This window comes from Ochotona princeps, chromosome 15 (assembly GCF_030435755.1).
Source record: "Ochotona princeps isolate mOchPri1 chromosome 15, mOchPri1.hap1, whole genome shotgun sequence".
In the NCBI taxonomy this organism is placed as follows: Eukaryota; Metazoa; Chordata; class Mammalia; order Lagomorpha; family Ochotonidae; genus Ochotona; species Ochotona princeps.
In genome coordinates this window covers 7333540-7348371 of record NC_080846.1, presented here as the reverse complement: position 1 = coordinate 7348371, position 14832 = coordinate 7333540, and the positions used below count along the sequence as shown (strand labels likewise).

General features: G+C 55.4%; 1 protein-coding gene across 1 annotated transcript; it reads right to left on the bottom strand.

Annotated features, from left to right (window-relative positions):
* Positions 1–1503: 1503 nt before the first annotated feature.
* PVALB (parvalbumin) lies at positions 1504–13823 on the bottom strand. The gene is made up of 4 exons (XM_004589541.2): positions 13673–13823; positions 11991–12123; positions 10658–10767; positions 1504–1547 (listed from the first exon to the last, which is right to left on the bottom strand). Exons 1-4 carry the CDS (start codon positions 13731–13733, stop codon positions 1519–1521), a joined length of 333 nt encoding a protein of 110 aa, XP_004589598.1. The 5' UTR covers positions 13734–13823; the 3' UTR covers positions 1504–1518.
* Between the last annotated feature and the right edge of the window lie 1009 nt (positions 13824–14832).

Genomic DNA, 14832 nt, shown 5'->3' with positions numbered 1-14832 from the left:
GGCCCAAAGAGAATGCAGGGCTGGTCTTCCTCACCTGAGAGCTGCTGCTCCACCAGACAAGGCTTGGAGTGGCGCCATTGCTTCTGCAACATCACCCTGCCTGGCCTTCCTACTCCCCTTTGAAATCTTGGTGGACACGGCCCTAACCCCGTGACTTTTAACTTCTGCTTCCCTGCAAGCTAGTACTGTGTGTACAATGCTAAGGATGCATGCCTGCACCTGGCAAGCCACAGCAAAGGAATAGTCCAGCATACCCTGGGGCTCCTTGTTTACAAGACATTGGAGGCTTCTGATGCACCTGCCACAAGAGGGGCATCCCCAGGGGTCTCGGGGTGACTTCAGGCTCTTCTTCCCAATAGTTTCTCATTCTCACCCACCACCGCTAACCCAATCCGTCTTTTTCTTGTTCCTTCTTTGGCTAACCTACACATTTTTCCAAATCTCACTGCTCTGTCTTCTTCCATTCCCGGATCCTATTGTGAAGTGGACTCAGAGCTGAAACCACCATACTTAGCTGCTTTCAAATCTCTTCCATTCACAACCCAGTCTGGGATCTTTAGGCTCAGCCTCACACAGTCTCCCCGTGAGGACACAACACAGCCAGGATCCTTGGCACACGGGTGACTCCCAGAGGGACCCTCCTTTCCCCTGGAAGCCTCATGACCATGGCCTTACTGATCCCTGACCTGCTCTCTCCCTTCCAGTTGCTTTTCTGCTGATGTGAAACGTGCACCTTGAGCTGCTAGCAGCTTGCCATGATGAGGGGCAGTCTGCCTGACCATGAGCTCAGTGCAAAGGAAAGCCATGCTCAGAGGCAGGGAAGGGCCTTGGACCTGATGATGTCAGTGAGTCCCTCGACCAAGCTACTCCACACAGCTGTTCTTGACTGCTCAGGACAAAAGCCAGTCAAGGCCCTTTCTCCCCTTCCTTTTTGGCTTACATTACTTTGAGTTAACAAAGTCTAATGGGCATCTACCCATGCACCCATGCACCCTCTATCCATCCAGCAGCCATCCATCCACTCACCTATCCACCCATCTACCCACTCACCCAGCTGTCCATCACCCATCAATCCACCAACTATCAGTATACATTCCCAGCACCAACAACTCCACTCAGACACATCACTCAGACACATCACTTGCCCTCTCCAATACTCAGCTTTTGCACCTGTAAAATTGGAATTTCCTCATATACCTTATGGAGTGGTTTTAAGGATCCGGTGGGTAACTCGTGCAGAGTATGGTGTTCAGCGCTTTTCTGGGTCCCCCAGCCTCCTGCCTGCACCCCCCAGGTGAGTCTGGAGAGCCAGGCCTGGTCTCTTGAGTGGACAGAAAGTCTGATTGGTTCCGCCTTTATTGTGTCTCCAGCATTTTCCAGAAGAATGGGGTGTGATTCAAGGGCCACAGGGGGTCAGGGGAGTAAAAAATCACATAAACAAATCAAACAGAAGTGCAAGAGGCTGGCAAGAAGGGCTGAGGTGGGGCATCTGGGGCAGAGGGGGGGTGGAAGCACCTCTTAGCTTTCGGACACCAGGGTGGAGAACTCTGCAAAAGAAAACCACAAAGGGAGGTGAGTCTGAGGTGCAACGCAGTGCCCGACACTGTGCACGCGCAGTGCTGTCTCTTGGTTCATGCGAGTGCTTTGGGAGAGCTGGAGAGAGGGAATTGATGAGAGGGGGAGTGAATGAATGAATGAAAGGAGATAAGCATATGGATGTTACTGCATTTTCTGATGTCATCACGCCACCCACACGTTTACTTTTAATAATGACTGTAGTCATTGGTAGTTGAAGTGTCTAGCTGTTGGCCCTGTGCCAGGCACAGCTACAGACTTTCTCACCTGATGCTGACAAGCCCCAAAAAGGTGCACTTGCCCACTGGGTCTATTTGGTGGATAAAGAAGCCAAGGCTCACAGTCCAGCTTTCCTGGACTTTTCTGCTATTTCATCCCCAGGGGATGAGAAAGGACCAGGGGCCTGCCATTGTGCACAGTAGCATCTCTGAGATGCCGTGTCCTGAGTCTAAGAGATGTAGACTCATGATGTGGGCAGATCAGGAGCTGGGAGCTCCTAGCTAACCCTGGCTCCATTTACTGGCAAATGCACCTGCCTGGGGTTCCTATCCCCTTATCTGTGCATGGAGTGGGTAGAGAGGACAGGAGTCATTCCTTGGGAGGAACACAAGCAAAGACAGTGTGAAATGGCTTTAGAAAGGTCTGGGGGCGACCCCACGCCACAGCTTACAGCACCTTCTCCCCACCGTGCCCTGCTTTGTGATGGACCCTTGTTGGACCCTTGAGTCCTAGTGGGGAGGAAAGCTGCTCTCAGGGTTTGGCAGAGCTGGGAAGTGAGGCAGGGTGGGAAGAATGTCCCCGCCTCCATCGTGTGCTCTGCTAGAGTCCGGAAGCCGGAAACGACCTGAAATCAACATACACTGCCTCTCAGGAGTCGTCTGGCCTTGGCCTTGGCTGGGTGCAAGTTCATGTCCCTGAACTGTACTTCTCTCCACCCCACCACCCCAACCCCAGGCTTCCAGCCAGTCACTTTCTCAGCCTCCAGGCCCCGGGCACCCACAGGACCACTGCCACAGCCAGGCTTCTCCTGGGACATCCTTCACTCTGGAACTCTTACTGCTGGCATCTGTGCTGACAGTCAGGAAGGGGCTTTTAGGCACCCACCCAGGTGTCGCTTGCAGCTGTAGCCTCTGGCCACAAAGACCCCATGGCAGACACACTCTGTCTATGCTAAAAGATGGGAAATCTCAGAACCAGGACCTCTGCAACTTGGCCCTGGTCACACAGTGGACACAGCCTGCCTGTCCAGGGCTCCCTGACTTCCTTTGGTCTAGGCTCAGGGGCACAGGCACCAGCTCTTGTGACTGTCATGTCTGCCCCTCTTATTGAAAGCGTGGTCCTCAGCATTCATTGGGGGCCATCATATTGGTGGACTCATTGTTTTGGGTCGGCCTCCCCCAGAAGGTGTAAACCACTGTAAGGCAGGTGAGGCTGCATTTCCACCGCCATGGATCTTGCAGCAGCTAGCCACACCCCATGGCAGGTGTGCGTGAACCAGGGATGGATGGATGGAGGGACAGATGGAGGTTGCACAGGAGGGCCCGCAAGTCCTTTCCAGGGCTCAGAAAGTGCTGCTGTATTTCGTGTAAATTTCACAGCAGCCCTAGCAAGTGAGTGAGGTGATTCCCATTTCACAGATGGGGAAATGGAGGCTGGAGTAAGTTGCCTCTGGTCTCCAGATGCCCCTACACGAGCACAGAGAGGCTGCTCTAGGTAGAGCCTGCACATTGCCTGCCTCTCAGCATGGCAGGCTTTCCCTGTGTAGGTCCCTGCACTGTCCCAGCCAAGCATGGAGAAGCAAGACAGGCGGCCCCACACCTGCTCTGGCAGTGGCGGGAAAGAGAGGATTCTAACCCTGAACCCTCACCTTGCAAACCTCTGGAACGTGAACAACTCACTGGGGATGGGGTACAGTCAGGGTAGGGGTCAGGGGAGGCAGTGAGGACCTGCCCAGGGGGTAGGAATCCAGTAGGCTGGGGTCCAGTAGGCTTTTTTGGACTGGGGTGGGGACAACGGTGGTTAGGCTCAAAGTCCTCTGAAGTCAGAATCTGGGCCGGCCCTGGACCAGTCAGGAGGTTACAGGGACCCTGGCCCTTGGCTTGGTGCAGAGATCACAAGATTCCGCTTTTGTCCCATCTAAACTGAGACGGGGGCACTTGGAGACAATTTGAGGGCAAAGGGCACCTTTCCTGTCCCTTTCTGTCTGCCCCAGGGCAGAGTTGCTAGACACCAGGCAATTAACCCACGGCCCTTGCAAGGTGCCTCTGCCAAGACTCGCAGGGCTCACTCTGGGAAGGACAAAAGGGTGAACAAGCAAAGTCCTGGCCAGCCAGCTGCACACACAAGCCAGCGGGACCCCAGACACAGTGCTGCCCCTACTTTTTCTTCCTGGCCTCAGGGATCTGGTCCGGGAGGCATCTAGGCTGGAAGAAGTCGCTCCAGCATCTACCCCTGCCTCGAAGTTTTGGGGAGAACAAGCTGAGGGTCAGTCCCTTGCTTCTGTGACTTCAAGTAGACCTGCCATCTCACTGTGCCTCAGTGTACTCATCTGTAAAATGGAGCCAGGGTGGCACCTACCTCCTGAGCTTCTCACAGGAGCCAGTGCTAATTTTGCATTTGGTAGTGGTTGGAATCTAGATGTTTCTATGCCACAGGCCATTTTGAAACCTGGCCTAGTCTATGTTTGTCTTCTGCTGGGCACTGGCAGGGTTCCTATGAGGGGCACCACTTCCTGACTCCACCCTGTCACCTGCCAGTGCGACCTGCCAGTGCGACCTGCCAGTGCTATCTGGTGGAGGTGACCAAGATTACTCCTTTACCTCTCCAAGCCCCAGTTTGTTCATTGGAAGAGTGGGTGCAACAATGCACACTTGCTATGGGGAAGATGTCAGGCACACAGTAGGTGGCTTATGAGTGCCAGTCCCATCTGCCTAGGACCTGCGTTGCACCACTGACACAGACCAAAGCTTTGAAATGACAGCAATAACCACCAACAGGCTGAAACCAAGAGGGACAGGGAAGTCTTAGCAGCAGTCAGCGGACCTGGTATACATTTCCATCTCAGTTCCAATCCATGGAATATAAGGCTCTGACTCTCACTTTCCTCATCTGTGAAATGGGTATATGGAGGTTACCTCCCCGTAGGGTAGTAATGAAAGTTCCATGGAATAACAGGAAGTGCCTAGTACCCAGCTCCCAGTGCACAGTGGGAACACAGATCAATTCTAATCATGGGCTCATGACAGAGCAGGTTTCTTTGGAGGGTTCCAGAACCTCCTTTCTGCCAGATATGCCCACACAGCACCACCTGTACAGCCAGAGGCCCCCCATGCTTACTTACTGACTGACAGACTGAATGACATCTCCTTGTCCAATCAGAAAGAACCCAAGGGGGGGCAGTTGAGAAGATGGAGGGACTCTTATTTTTTCCTTTCCCCTAAGGAAACTGAAATTAGCCTAATTAGGCCTGCTCCAGGCCAGTGCCGTGGAGATTGGATAAATATAGAAGTCATGGACAGGTGGGTCCGGCACACACTGATGGCCTGGAGTGAAACTGAGCCGGTCTTTGAGTCAGCGGCTGGATGCTCTCCCCGGGGGCCTCTGCACCAGGGATCCGAGGAGCACCAGCCTCTGGGTTATCGCCTTGCCTCTAAATAGCCACGGCTCGAGTTCTTACAAATTAGTATTGTAAGCAGAGATCACTTATCCAGGACGGGGCGCAGGGTCATTCAGGGTCAAGCCAGGCAGCCGCAAGGAAGCAGTGTAAGCGGTCTGGAACCTCACTTGATGCCAGGTGTTGCCCTGTGTGCTACTGTGCTTCATCCTTGCTGGCTTGCCTCTGCCCATTCTACTTACAGAAAGACTGAGGCCAGGAGTGGCTCAGCCAGTACAATGCTAACTCAGACACTGCTTGTGCCAGGGGTACCACCTCCTTCAAGGATGCAAGTCACACAGCCCTGCCTTGCCCCTCCTCTCCCCTCCCCTGCCTGCTCAAGGTGCAACCCTGTGGAGCAAAGGACAGCAGGCACCCTTCGCAGACCCTGACTTTGCTCCACTTTGCAGGGGGCTGGTTACATAAGCAGCGCTGCCTCCCCGCCTTTGCCGAAGCTTATCTGGCACAGCAGGAGGGCCAGAGCACAGCAAAGTCCACGCGGGAATAGTTAAGGAGCAGATTGCTAAATACAGACACCGCGGTGAACTGCAAAGTCTCAGCCCAACCCGGGTTGGGCTGGTGCAGTCAGGAGACCAGGGTCACACTCGGTCAGGGATTTGCTGCGTTGATTTTGGCATTCAACATCTACGGGGCCTCAGTTTGTCCATCTGCAGGTGGGGTTCACATCCTGAGGATCCTGGCCCCTGCATGCATACCCCCCTCACGGCTTAAAAATCAAGTCTCAGTGAGGTTGCTGCCGGGCTGGAGTTACAGAGGGAGCAGTCTCCTTCCTCCCTCTCTCCTTTTTTCTCCTCTGAAATTTGTTTTGCATTAAGGACTGGAATCCCACTACTTCCCAAGGCTTTAGTTGCAACATACACACAGAAGCATTGATAGGCAGTAGCATTTGCTGAACCCAACTTGACAACTCTGAGCACTGGGTATTTCATAGCCCCAAGAAAAGACAAGCCAAGGTCACAGCTAGGGCTGGGAGGGATCTATTTTCTGCCCAATTGAGGTGCCAGGCTGGCCACAGCTTGGGGATTGGGAATGGGGTGGAGTGGGATGGCTGTTCCTTGATCACTCTCACCCGCCCCTCGGGCTTAACAAGCTACTTGAGGACGAAACAGAATAGATTTTGCTAGAAGGAGTCAAAGAGGCAAATGCCTCCAGGCTCGAGAGAGTGGAGCACTCACTGCAGGGGGTACTTGTGAACTATGTTAGCAGGGGGAGCAAAAGCTAAAAAGAAGCTTGAAGCCCAGTGCAATGGAGCCAGCATCCCCCTCCCTCAGGGCAGGTTTTAGGGTAAACAGGGTTGTGCAGTGAGTTACAGACCCCAGGATGGAGACCAGAGGCATGTGAGGCAGGCTAGGAGAGGGTCCTGGCTGAACCACTACAGGGTGATCCTGGGCGTGAGACTTAACCCTTCTGTGACCTCTTCCTTGTCTCCACCTGAGAAACAAAGGTAACCAAAGCACCTACGTCCTAGGAATGTTTAAGGCTCACGACACCCTCAACCGTACCATCTCATTAGAAAGGCGAGCACTTCAGTCCCGCTTGGAGAAACAGCTGTACTTCTCCCACCCTGTGGTTCTGATACCAGCTCCCCTTGTAGACGCTTGGGTATAAGGGACAAGTGCTTGAAGAGGCACCTGCGGCAGGGATTCTAGAACTTCCCCTGTCTTTCCAACTCGCTTGTCTTTTCCTGCCTTAACCCTCACCCGGACCCCCAGCAGCCTGGCACCAATCTTCAGGGTGGCTGGGGAGAATCAATGAACCGCATCTATAAACATCTCAGCAGCACTTCCTGCAAGCAGTTGCTCCAGAGGTGGGACTGCCCAGGATTATTATTAGAACTCTGCCTTTCTGGCCGCTCCCTTTCATCTGGGACCCTGGGGAACCCAGCAAACGCACTCACCTCAGAAAGGACAAGCAGATCTGAGGGCAGAGGCAGTCCCTGGCCCCAGGCGCCTCCAGCACCTGCTGTGTGCCAGCCCCCTGCTAAGGGAGGTCCCGGTCTTAGCCTGCACATGGCTTCTGCCTAGACACAGGGCAAAGCTTCCTTAGGCTGCATGCCCAGAGCTGGACACCTGCTCATTCCTTCCTTCCTTTATACCACAAGCAAATGTTTCCTGTTCTTACACCATTCTTTCAGCCCCTCTGCCAAGTGCAGAGGTCACACTAAGCCCCCGACCCTCAGAGGTGATACTTCGGGGCCAGAGCAATACACAAAACCATCTAATGGCAGAAGTGCCCTAAGCCTCACAGGTGCACAACTCTGGGACCTGTGCTTTGGAACGCAGCAGACCCAAAGTCAGATCTAGCCCTAGAGTTCAGACACTCTCTGAGCTTCAGTGTTCTCATCCACAAAATGGGAACAGTAATAGCATCCACCTCAAAGCTAGCCAGGAAGAGTGAATGAGAAAAGCACAGAGCTAGGCACAGAATAAGTGCTCTGTGAAGTCAGGTGTTACTGTTCTTATCATTCAAGGTGACACTAGTGCTCAGGTGCCCCTGCATGTGTAGGTTTACCCCTCGGGGCACCCATGGAGTCCCAGAGCTGGAAACAATGCAGGGGCTAGCTGTCTGATCCTGGTTTCAAAAACTGAGCCCCTGAAGGGTAGAGGACCCTATACCTTGATCTAGGGCTCACTGAGAGCTGGGAGTGGAGCTCTGACCTGCCAGCTTGCAGAAGGCTCCAGACACACCCCATGGAGCCTTGTAATGGGTGCTTCCTCCTGCTAGAGGCCTGCCAGGCACCACCCCGTTCTCTCTTCTTGCCTTTGAATGGTGGATGGAAGGAGAGGGTAGCTGCACCTTTCTACCTTCAAAATCAGAAATGTGGGTCCCCAGTTTGGGCTGAGCTGTGCTCACTGCCCCTTTCAAATCTCTTGCTGCTACTACCTTTGTGTTCCGCCCCAATCGCAGTCACTCAGTGGAGGCCACTCAGGCTGGCCCGGGCCTGGCCCAAGCTGTAACACACCTGGGGCTTAATATTGGCTTTGGCACCTGCTGGCAGTGTGGCCTGGGACTCTCTGATCTGCCCTTTGGTGTATGGGCCTTTGTGTCCTCATGAGGTCAGACAATGTAACACTCGGATAAGAGCCCAGTCCTGGGTTATGCCCACATCACCCGCCTAGGTAGCCATACTCCCCTTACTTCTGGTCAGCCAACTGATCTTGGGACTACCAGATCACCAGACCTGTGCTGGTCACCATCCCCCCGCGACCCTGCCCTGTGACCTCTGACTCTGTTCGAAGTACCTGCTGCCTCTGAGCTTGCCGAGCTGAGCAGCCCATGATCCGGAAAATCCAAAACTGAGTGCTGAGCAAATAGGTCAAGCTCTGAGTGGCTGACCTCTGACACATTTCTGGTCCCAAACATTCTGGGTGAGGGATGTTCACTCTGGGTAAGGTCATTCCTTTGGGTCCGTATGCGTAGAACTGCAAGTCTTGTGCAGACACATGGAGCACGTATCATTTCTGGAGCCCTTGCTCTGTGCTGGGTTGCATGTAATGTTCCCATAGGACCGTGCCCAGTTTACAAGGGAGAAGGCTGAGGCACAGGGTCACGGAGCTGCTTTGTGAGGTGGGCCAGCTGCCTTTGTGAGGTGGGCCAGCTCACCTGTACCTCCCTCCAACTGACCTGCTGACCAGGGGTGCTTCAGTGGATGTCTGTGGGGTCTCTGGGGAAGGCCAAGTTAGCTTTTGTTGTGGCAGGAAGGGAGGGATGGAGGGAGAGAGGGAAGGAGGTAGGCCAGCAGGGGCTGCCCTGATTTTTCTCCGTTATTTGGTTGTCCTTGCATGGCTGGCCCTGAAGTCCCTGCCCCAGGCTTTTAAGCTATGGCTTGCTGGCCTCAAATAAAAGCACAAGGCAGGTCTGGGACCTGGGCAGGAGGCAAGGCTGCAGGTGAAGCTAATGGTGGGGGTGGGAGTGTCACAAGCAACTGCCTACCACTAGCAACATCAAGGGCAGCCTTCCTCCAGCCCCTCCATGCTGACTCCTTTCAAAGCATCTCCCTGCTTTCTGCTGCTCTCAGGTGGCTGGGCACTCTCATCTGACTTTGGTTGAGATTCTCCATTCCTGTGTTGGGCACAAGCAAAATTTTCGAATACACTGACCTTGTGCCCAGCACCGCCCCTCCGAGCAATTTTGTGTCTGTGGCCACTGAATTTTCGCCAGCAGCCAGAGCACATCTGAGAAGCTCTTGCACACCCCATTTATCACCTGCACGTGATAAATGGGCAGGAGGATGTGGCAGGGTCAAGGGCACAGCTGGTGAGGGGTAGAGAGGAGACAGAGCGAGGGGACAAGCGACAGATGCTGAAGATACTCCCACCTGTGGCAGCTCTTGGCTCCACCCTGGGGATAGCAGGATGGATGAGACCCACTTTCTGGGTTTATAAGTTAACAAATATGCATGGATAGCATTACCGCCATGCTAGACGCTATTCTAGCACAGGACAGGTGAATAGCATCTGTTCCTCAAGGCAACACCATGACACAGGAACAGCAACCAACCTCGGCTCAGGCATGAGAAATCAGGCTCAGAGTGGCTCTGAGAACTGTCCTAGGTTACACAGCCACCAAACAGCAGGGCTGGTCCTAAATCCTGAGGCCATGCACCTGCACGCAGCTTTCTCAGATAGAACGCTGGTGGGAGCAGATGGAAGCAGAGAGAGCCAGAGCCTGCTCCACCCCCATGACCTCCACCGCCATGCCTGTTTGCCCACCTACACAATAGAAGTTCCCAAGGACGCACAGTGACATGCCAATTGGCAGCGTGGCTGGGGTGTGGGGCAAGGATATCGGTTAGCAGGACAAGGAGGTTGGATAGCAGCCTGCAGCCCCTGGTCAGGGCTCAGACATCCTGCTTTCTGAATCCTAGCAGGTGCCTGGCTCTCTGACACCCATGGAAGAAACACGCATTTGAGTAAAGCCCGACCGGGGTTGGAGACTTGAGACGTGAGGACAAGCAGAATGCTGGGGAGGAGATAAGGATTTCCGTGCCTGGAATCTGAGACTAGGAGAGCTGGAGGCCCTGCAAGAGTCAGCTGGTCTTGCCTCCTTGGGGGACAGACAGGAGGGAGACTGAGGCTCAGGCAGGGAGAGCGTGAACAAGGTCATACAGTTGGCTTGGGGTAGAGCTGGACCCGGAAGATAGGCAAGGGGCAGGGAAACTCTCCAATTTCCTGGATCTCTTATTCTGTAGGGACAAAGAGAGGACTCCATTCCTTCTGGGTTGTGCGAATTAAAAAAAAAATCTATCCGTTTCATTGTCTGTCTTAGGACATAATGGGATGGCATTTTTCTTTCTAATTTTGTGGGGTGATGGTCTCCTTAACTGCCCTGCCTGTGATAGACACAGCTCAGGCCGTGTAGCATCCAAACACCCCCAGGGTGCCCGGGGCCCCGAGCATGGCTACCCACCGTCCACCCCGATCTTGCCGTCCCCATCCTTGTCGCCGGCAGCCAGCAGCGTCTTGGTTTCCTTAGCAGACAGATCTCGTGCATCGGGGGAAAAGCCTTTGAGGATGAACCTGGAGGAGGGAAGACAGGAGTCCGGCCAAGGTCACCTTGCAGGGATGTGGGGCAGAGGGCGGGCTTGCATCTGCGCAGGGAAGGGGGTGGTTGGGGCTGGTGGCAAGCAGTGAGCATGCGTGCAGTTGTGCAGGACCGGGCAGCATGGTCTGTGGCCATGCCCTATGGGTGACTAGAAGGGACAAGCTGTCCTTGGTGGAGGGTCACCCCCACTTTATTTCAAATTGTTGTAGCAGAACTGCGCTGGAAAGTGACAGTGCAGCGAGGACCTCAGGAAACCATCAGCAAACTGGGGTGGCAGTGGTGGTGGCAGGAGGAGGAGGTTAAAGACGTAAGAGGCTGTGAGATGTGGTGGGCGCAACAGTGGAGGAAACAGAGAGAAGTGGGCACTTAGAGGAAGTGGTGTGAAGGAAGGTGATGCCTGGGTCCAGGAAGAGCTCAGCCCCTGAGCCTGTGCATGCATGAGTGGCTATGGGTGTCCGAGTCGGGTATAGGTGGGCAGCAGAAGGTTCTAGATAGAGGCAGCCTTGAGAAATGGTTTAGGGGAGACACAGGGTGGGTGGGGAACCTCTACTCAAAAGGCCCCTTTTCTCTTGGTCTGCACAGAATCCGATGCATCCTTGGCCAGCGAGAGGCACAAGGCACAGCTGGGAGGGCAGGTGTGGGGTGACCCAGAGGGTTAGGAGGGGCAGCCCCCTGACAGCAGCTTTGCATTTTCCTAGTTGGAGCCACCTTCTCTGCTGTGTGTCAAGGACTCCTGATCTGCCCCCTCGGCCCCCAGGAAGGCTGTGCACCCCAAGCTGGCCCAGTGGGCACAAACCTCTGCTGGGTGGGTAGTGGCAGGTGCCTTTAAGATGTGGAAATCAATGACAATTGAGCCAGTGTCTGTCTTGACTGCTTTGCTCTGCCCCTGTGTATGTCTGTGTGTTCAATTATTAAGCAACATCCCTCCATTAGCAATATTAAGTGGCTATGATTTAACCTAGTTGGTCACCCTGTCAGCTGAGGGTTTTATTCTCCCAGCCACCTCCAGGTGTTAGGCAGCAATTAGCCTTGGCGACTATCTTGTGGTCACCCATGCCTCCCTTCTGTCAAGGGCAGGTCTGGGGAGAACTTGGAAGCAGCAAAAGACTCCCTGCCCCCTACTCCATGTCCCGGAGCCCTAGGCACGGCAGCCCCCATCCCTGGCCCCAGGCCCCAGCCCCCGCCAGCCTCAGTTTACCCCAGCTCTTCCTCCTCAATGAAGCCACTCTTGTCCTTGTCCAGAATGTGAAAGACCTTCTTCACCTCATCCATGCTCTTTTTCTTTAGGCCCACCATCTGGAAGAACTTCTTATGATCGAAGGACTCGGCAGCTGTGGAGGGAAGGGGGTGCAGGTGTCAGGGAGCAGAAAGAAGGGGGCCTGGGGAAGGGTGAGGAGTGAGGGAGTCTCCTGCACACCCAGTGGTGGGGAAGAGAAGGGACGCGCCTCCATGGGGTGCAATTGGAGGCGATTCCTCCATTCAAGGTCAGGGGCAGGAGACTGCTCCCATGCCTGCCTCACCCCATCCCCACCTGTGCTGCACCTCCATGGTACAGAAGCACTTTCGGGGCAGCGGTCAGGTGGGAGTGGGAGCCTGGAGCAGGAGCTGGGATGAGCAGAGCTGGAGCAGGGGTGGGGGCTAGGGCTGACCTTCTTTCTCAGTCTCAGTCTGTGTCACCAGGAAATGGCCACAGAGAGGACAAGTTTCTCTCAAGGTCACAGGGTGGAGGGAGGAGGACAGGACCTGGGGGTCCCAGCTCTGCTGCAGTCACCCATTCCAGGGGTTCACGTGAAGGCTACTGGTGGGGTGGGGGAGGCTATGGAGGATGACCCACCAAGCTGCTTCTGCATCTCAGGGTGGTGCGTGTGGGTACCAGGGCTCCCTGGGAGGGGACTTCCTGGAGCTTGGGTGCTCAAGGGGCAAGGTGCCATGCAGGAGGGAATGATAGCCTGTCAGGCTCCCCAGTTTCTGATCATGAGGTCTGTTTGGCGGGGGGAGGTCTAAAGAGGATGTGAAGATCCATTGTGTGCATGTGTGTGGCTGGGGGAGAAGGGGGCTGCTTTCAGAGCCGGATTGTTCTTCCTCAGTCCAGGTTCACCTGGAGACAGGTGAGGCCACCCTGCGTACCTATGACACCTGGAGGCCACCTCACTGTGACCTTGGGCAAGGCCCTCATCCTCTCACAACCCCTCCCGGCCCGACTCAGGAAAGAGAGAGAGGCAACTGCCCAGCTTGCCCTTGGTTCTCTAAAAGAGGCTGGAAGTTGCAGGTTCTGAGCAGGCACCTGGGCATGCACTGCTGAGCGCCTGCTGGGTAAGGTCACCTCTCCCCGCCTGTCCACAGTCCATTTGCCTGGCAGCAAGGGTCTCAGGACATTAGGGAGGGAACTGGGACAGTCGAGCGGGGGGGAATGGAGGGAAAGAGTGGGAGAGGAACGAGGGCCGGCATCCAGGCGGGAAAAGTCCTGTCCAGAATAGGGGTCAAGAAAAGGGTCGCTAAGACAGATGGCAGGTGCACCTGCAGATACCCCACGTGCCTTCCACGGGCACCCACAAGGACCCAGGAGGTCCCGCCTGCTCTCCGCCCTTGATCCCCGCACCGCCAGTACTTCCTGCGCGCCTGAACCTGCAAGTTTGCGTTGCTTGGGACAGGGCATTCCCCGCACCCAATCCCGCCTGTACCGAGTCTCGGAAACACTGAGAACCACCACTCTGCGCCCACTACCCTCATCCCCTACACAGACACAGGTTAGTCACCAGCGGCCACGCGCGAACAGAGGGTGGCACGGGGAGGACGCGCAGTTTGTGGGGCCACGCAGGTCGGGGGCGAGGATGGAGGATGAGAAGAGAGGGCCGGCGGGGAGGACGGCGCATTGCTCACCCGCAAAGGCGCCTATCGCCTTCTTGATGTCCTCGGCGCTGAGCAAGTCTGTCATCGACATCCTGCAACTGTTTGAGCGGACAGAGCAAGTGCGAAAAGATTAAAAAGTGCTTTTCTCATCATTTCTGCTCATATGACCAGCGCTGCAGTGCCGCGCGCCAAGCGCCCTCCCACCCGCCCGCTCTGGCATGACGCCAGGGGTGCCGGGCTCGGTGCACGCCTCGGGAATGGCTCAGTCCTCGCCGCACGGCTGTGCAGCGCCCACCCTAACCTGCTCCCGCGCTGCCCAGCCGGAGACAAACCTAGTGGTCCCAGGGGCTGCCGTGAGGGGGAGCAAGGGGAAGGGGCCATCCCAGGGTAGTTCAGGGGGCACCCGCTCAGCTAGTAGGGTCCGCAGTTTGCTTGAGGTCCAGGACATTCAGAAGAGACGCCGGAATTTCCCATCTGGGTTTCTGCCTCTTAAGAGGGTTCCCTCTCGGTCCTGCTCCTCTTTTCTTTCTACTCCTACCCCAGCTTCCAACGCTCCGAAGGCGTCAGTCCTGGATGCAAATTTATGCTGCAGCATTTGAGCCTGAGGTTAAGAAACCCGATCCAGGGAGGAGATGGCAGAGATGAGACTGCTGCTGGCTGGGCCCCCTGCAGGTGCCTCAGCCACACCCGTGCAGGGATATACAATCCAAACACTTTTCCCTATTCTTGCTAGTGTGACTTTCCCAAGAACCTCTTTCCTGTTTCCCACCGCAATCCTTTCCTGGCCACTACTTGAAATACACCTGCGCATTCCCCAACCTTCACTACCCACAGCACTTTAGATCTCCCAAGGATTCAGGGTCCAACCAGTCACCCCTTGGATGTAGGAGCACTGGACAGGGAGTCAGGGGACCTAGGTTTTAGATCTGGAACCTCTCTGAGCTACTGTGTGACCTTGATGGAATTTGGGCTTCTGAATCCCTTGCTCCTGTTGTAGCGTGACTGCAGTGGCCCCTTGCAGGGGGACCTGGAGACTCTCGACTGAGCAGGTGGGCTAGGGCGGGGACCGGGAGAGCTGCTGCCCAGCTGCTCAGAAGCTCAAATTCCCTGACACTCGCTGTCAACACTGTCTCTCCCGTCTCAGCCCTGGCTGGCTGCACTCCCTGGAAACCTTAGGCGAGGCTGGCTCC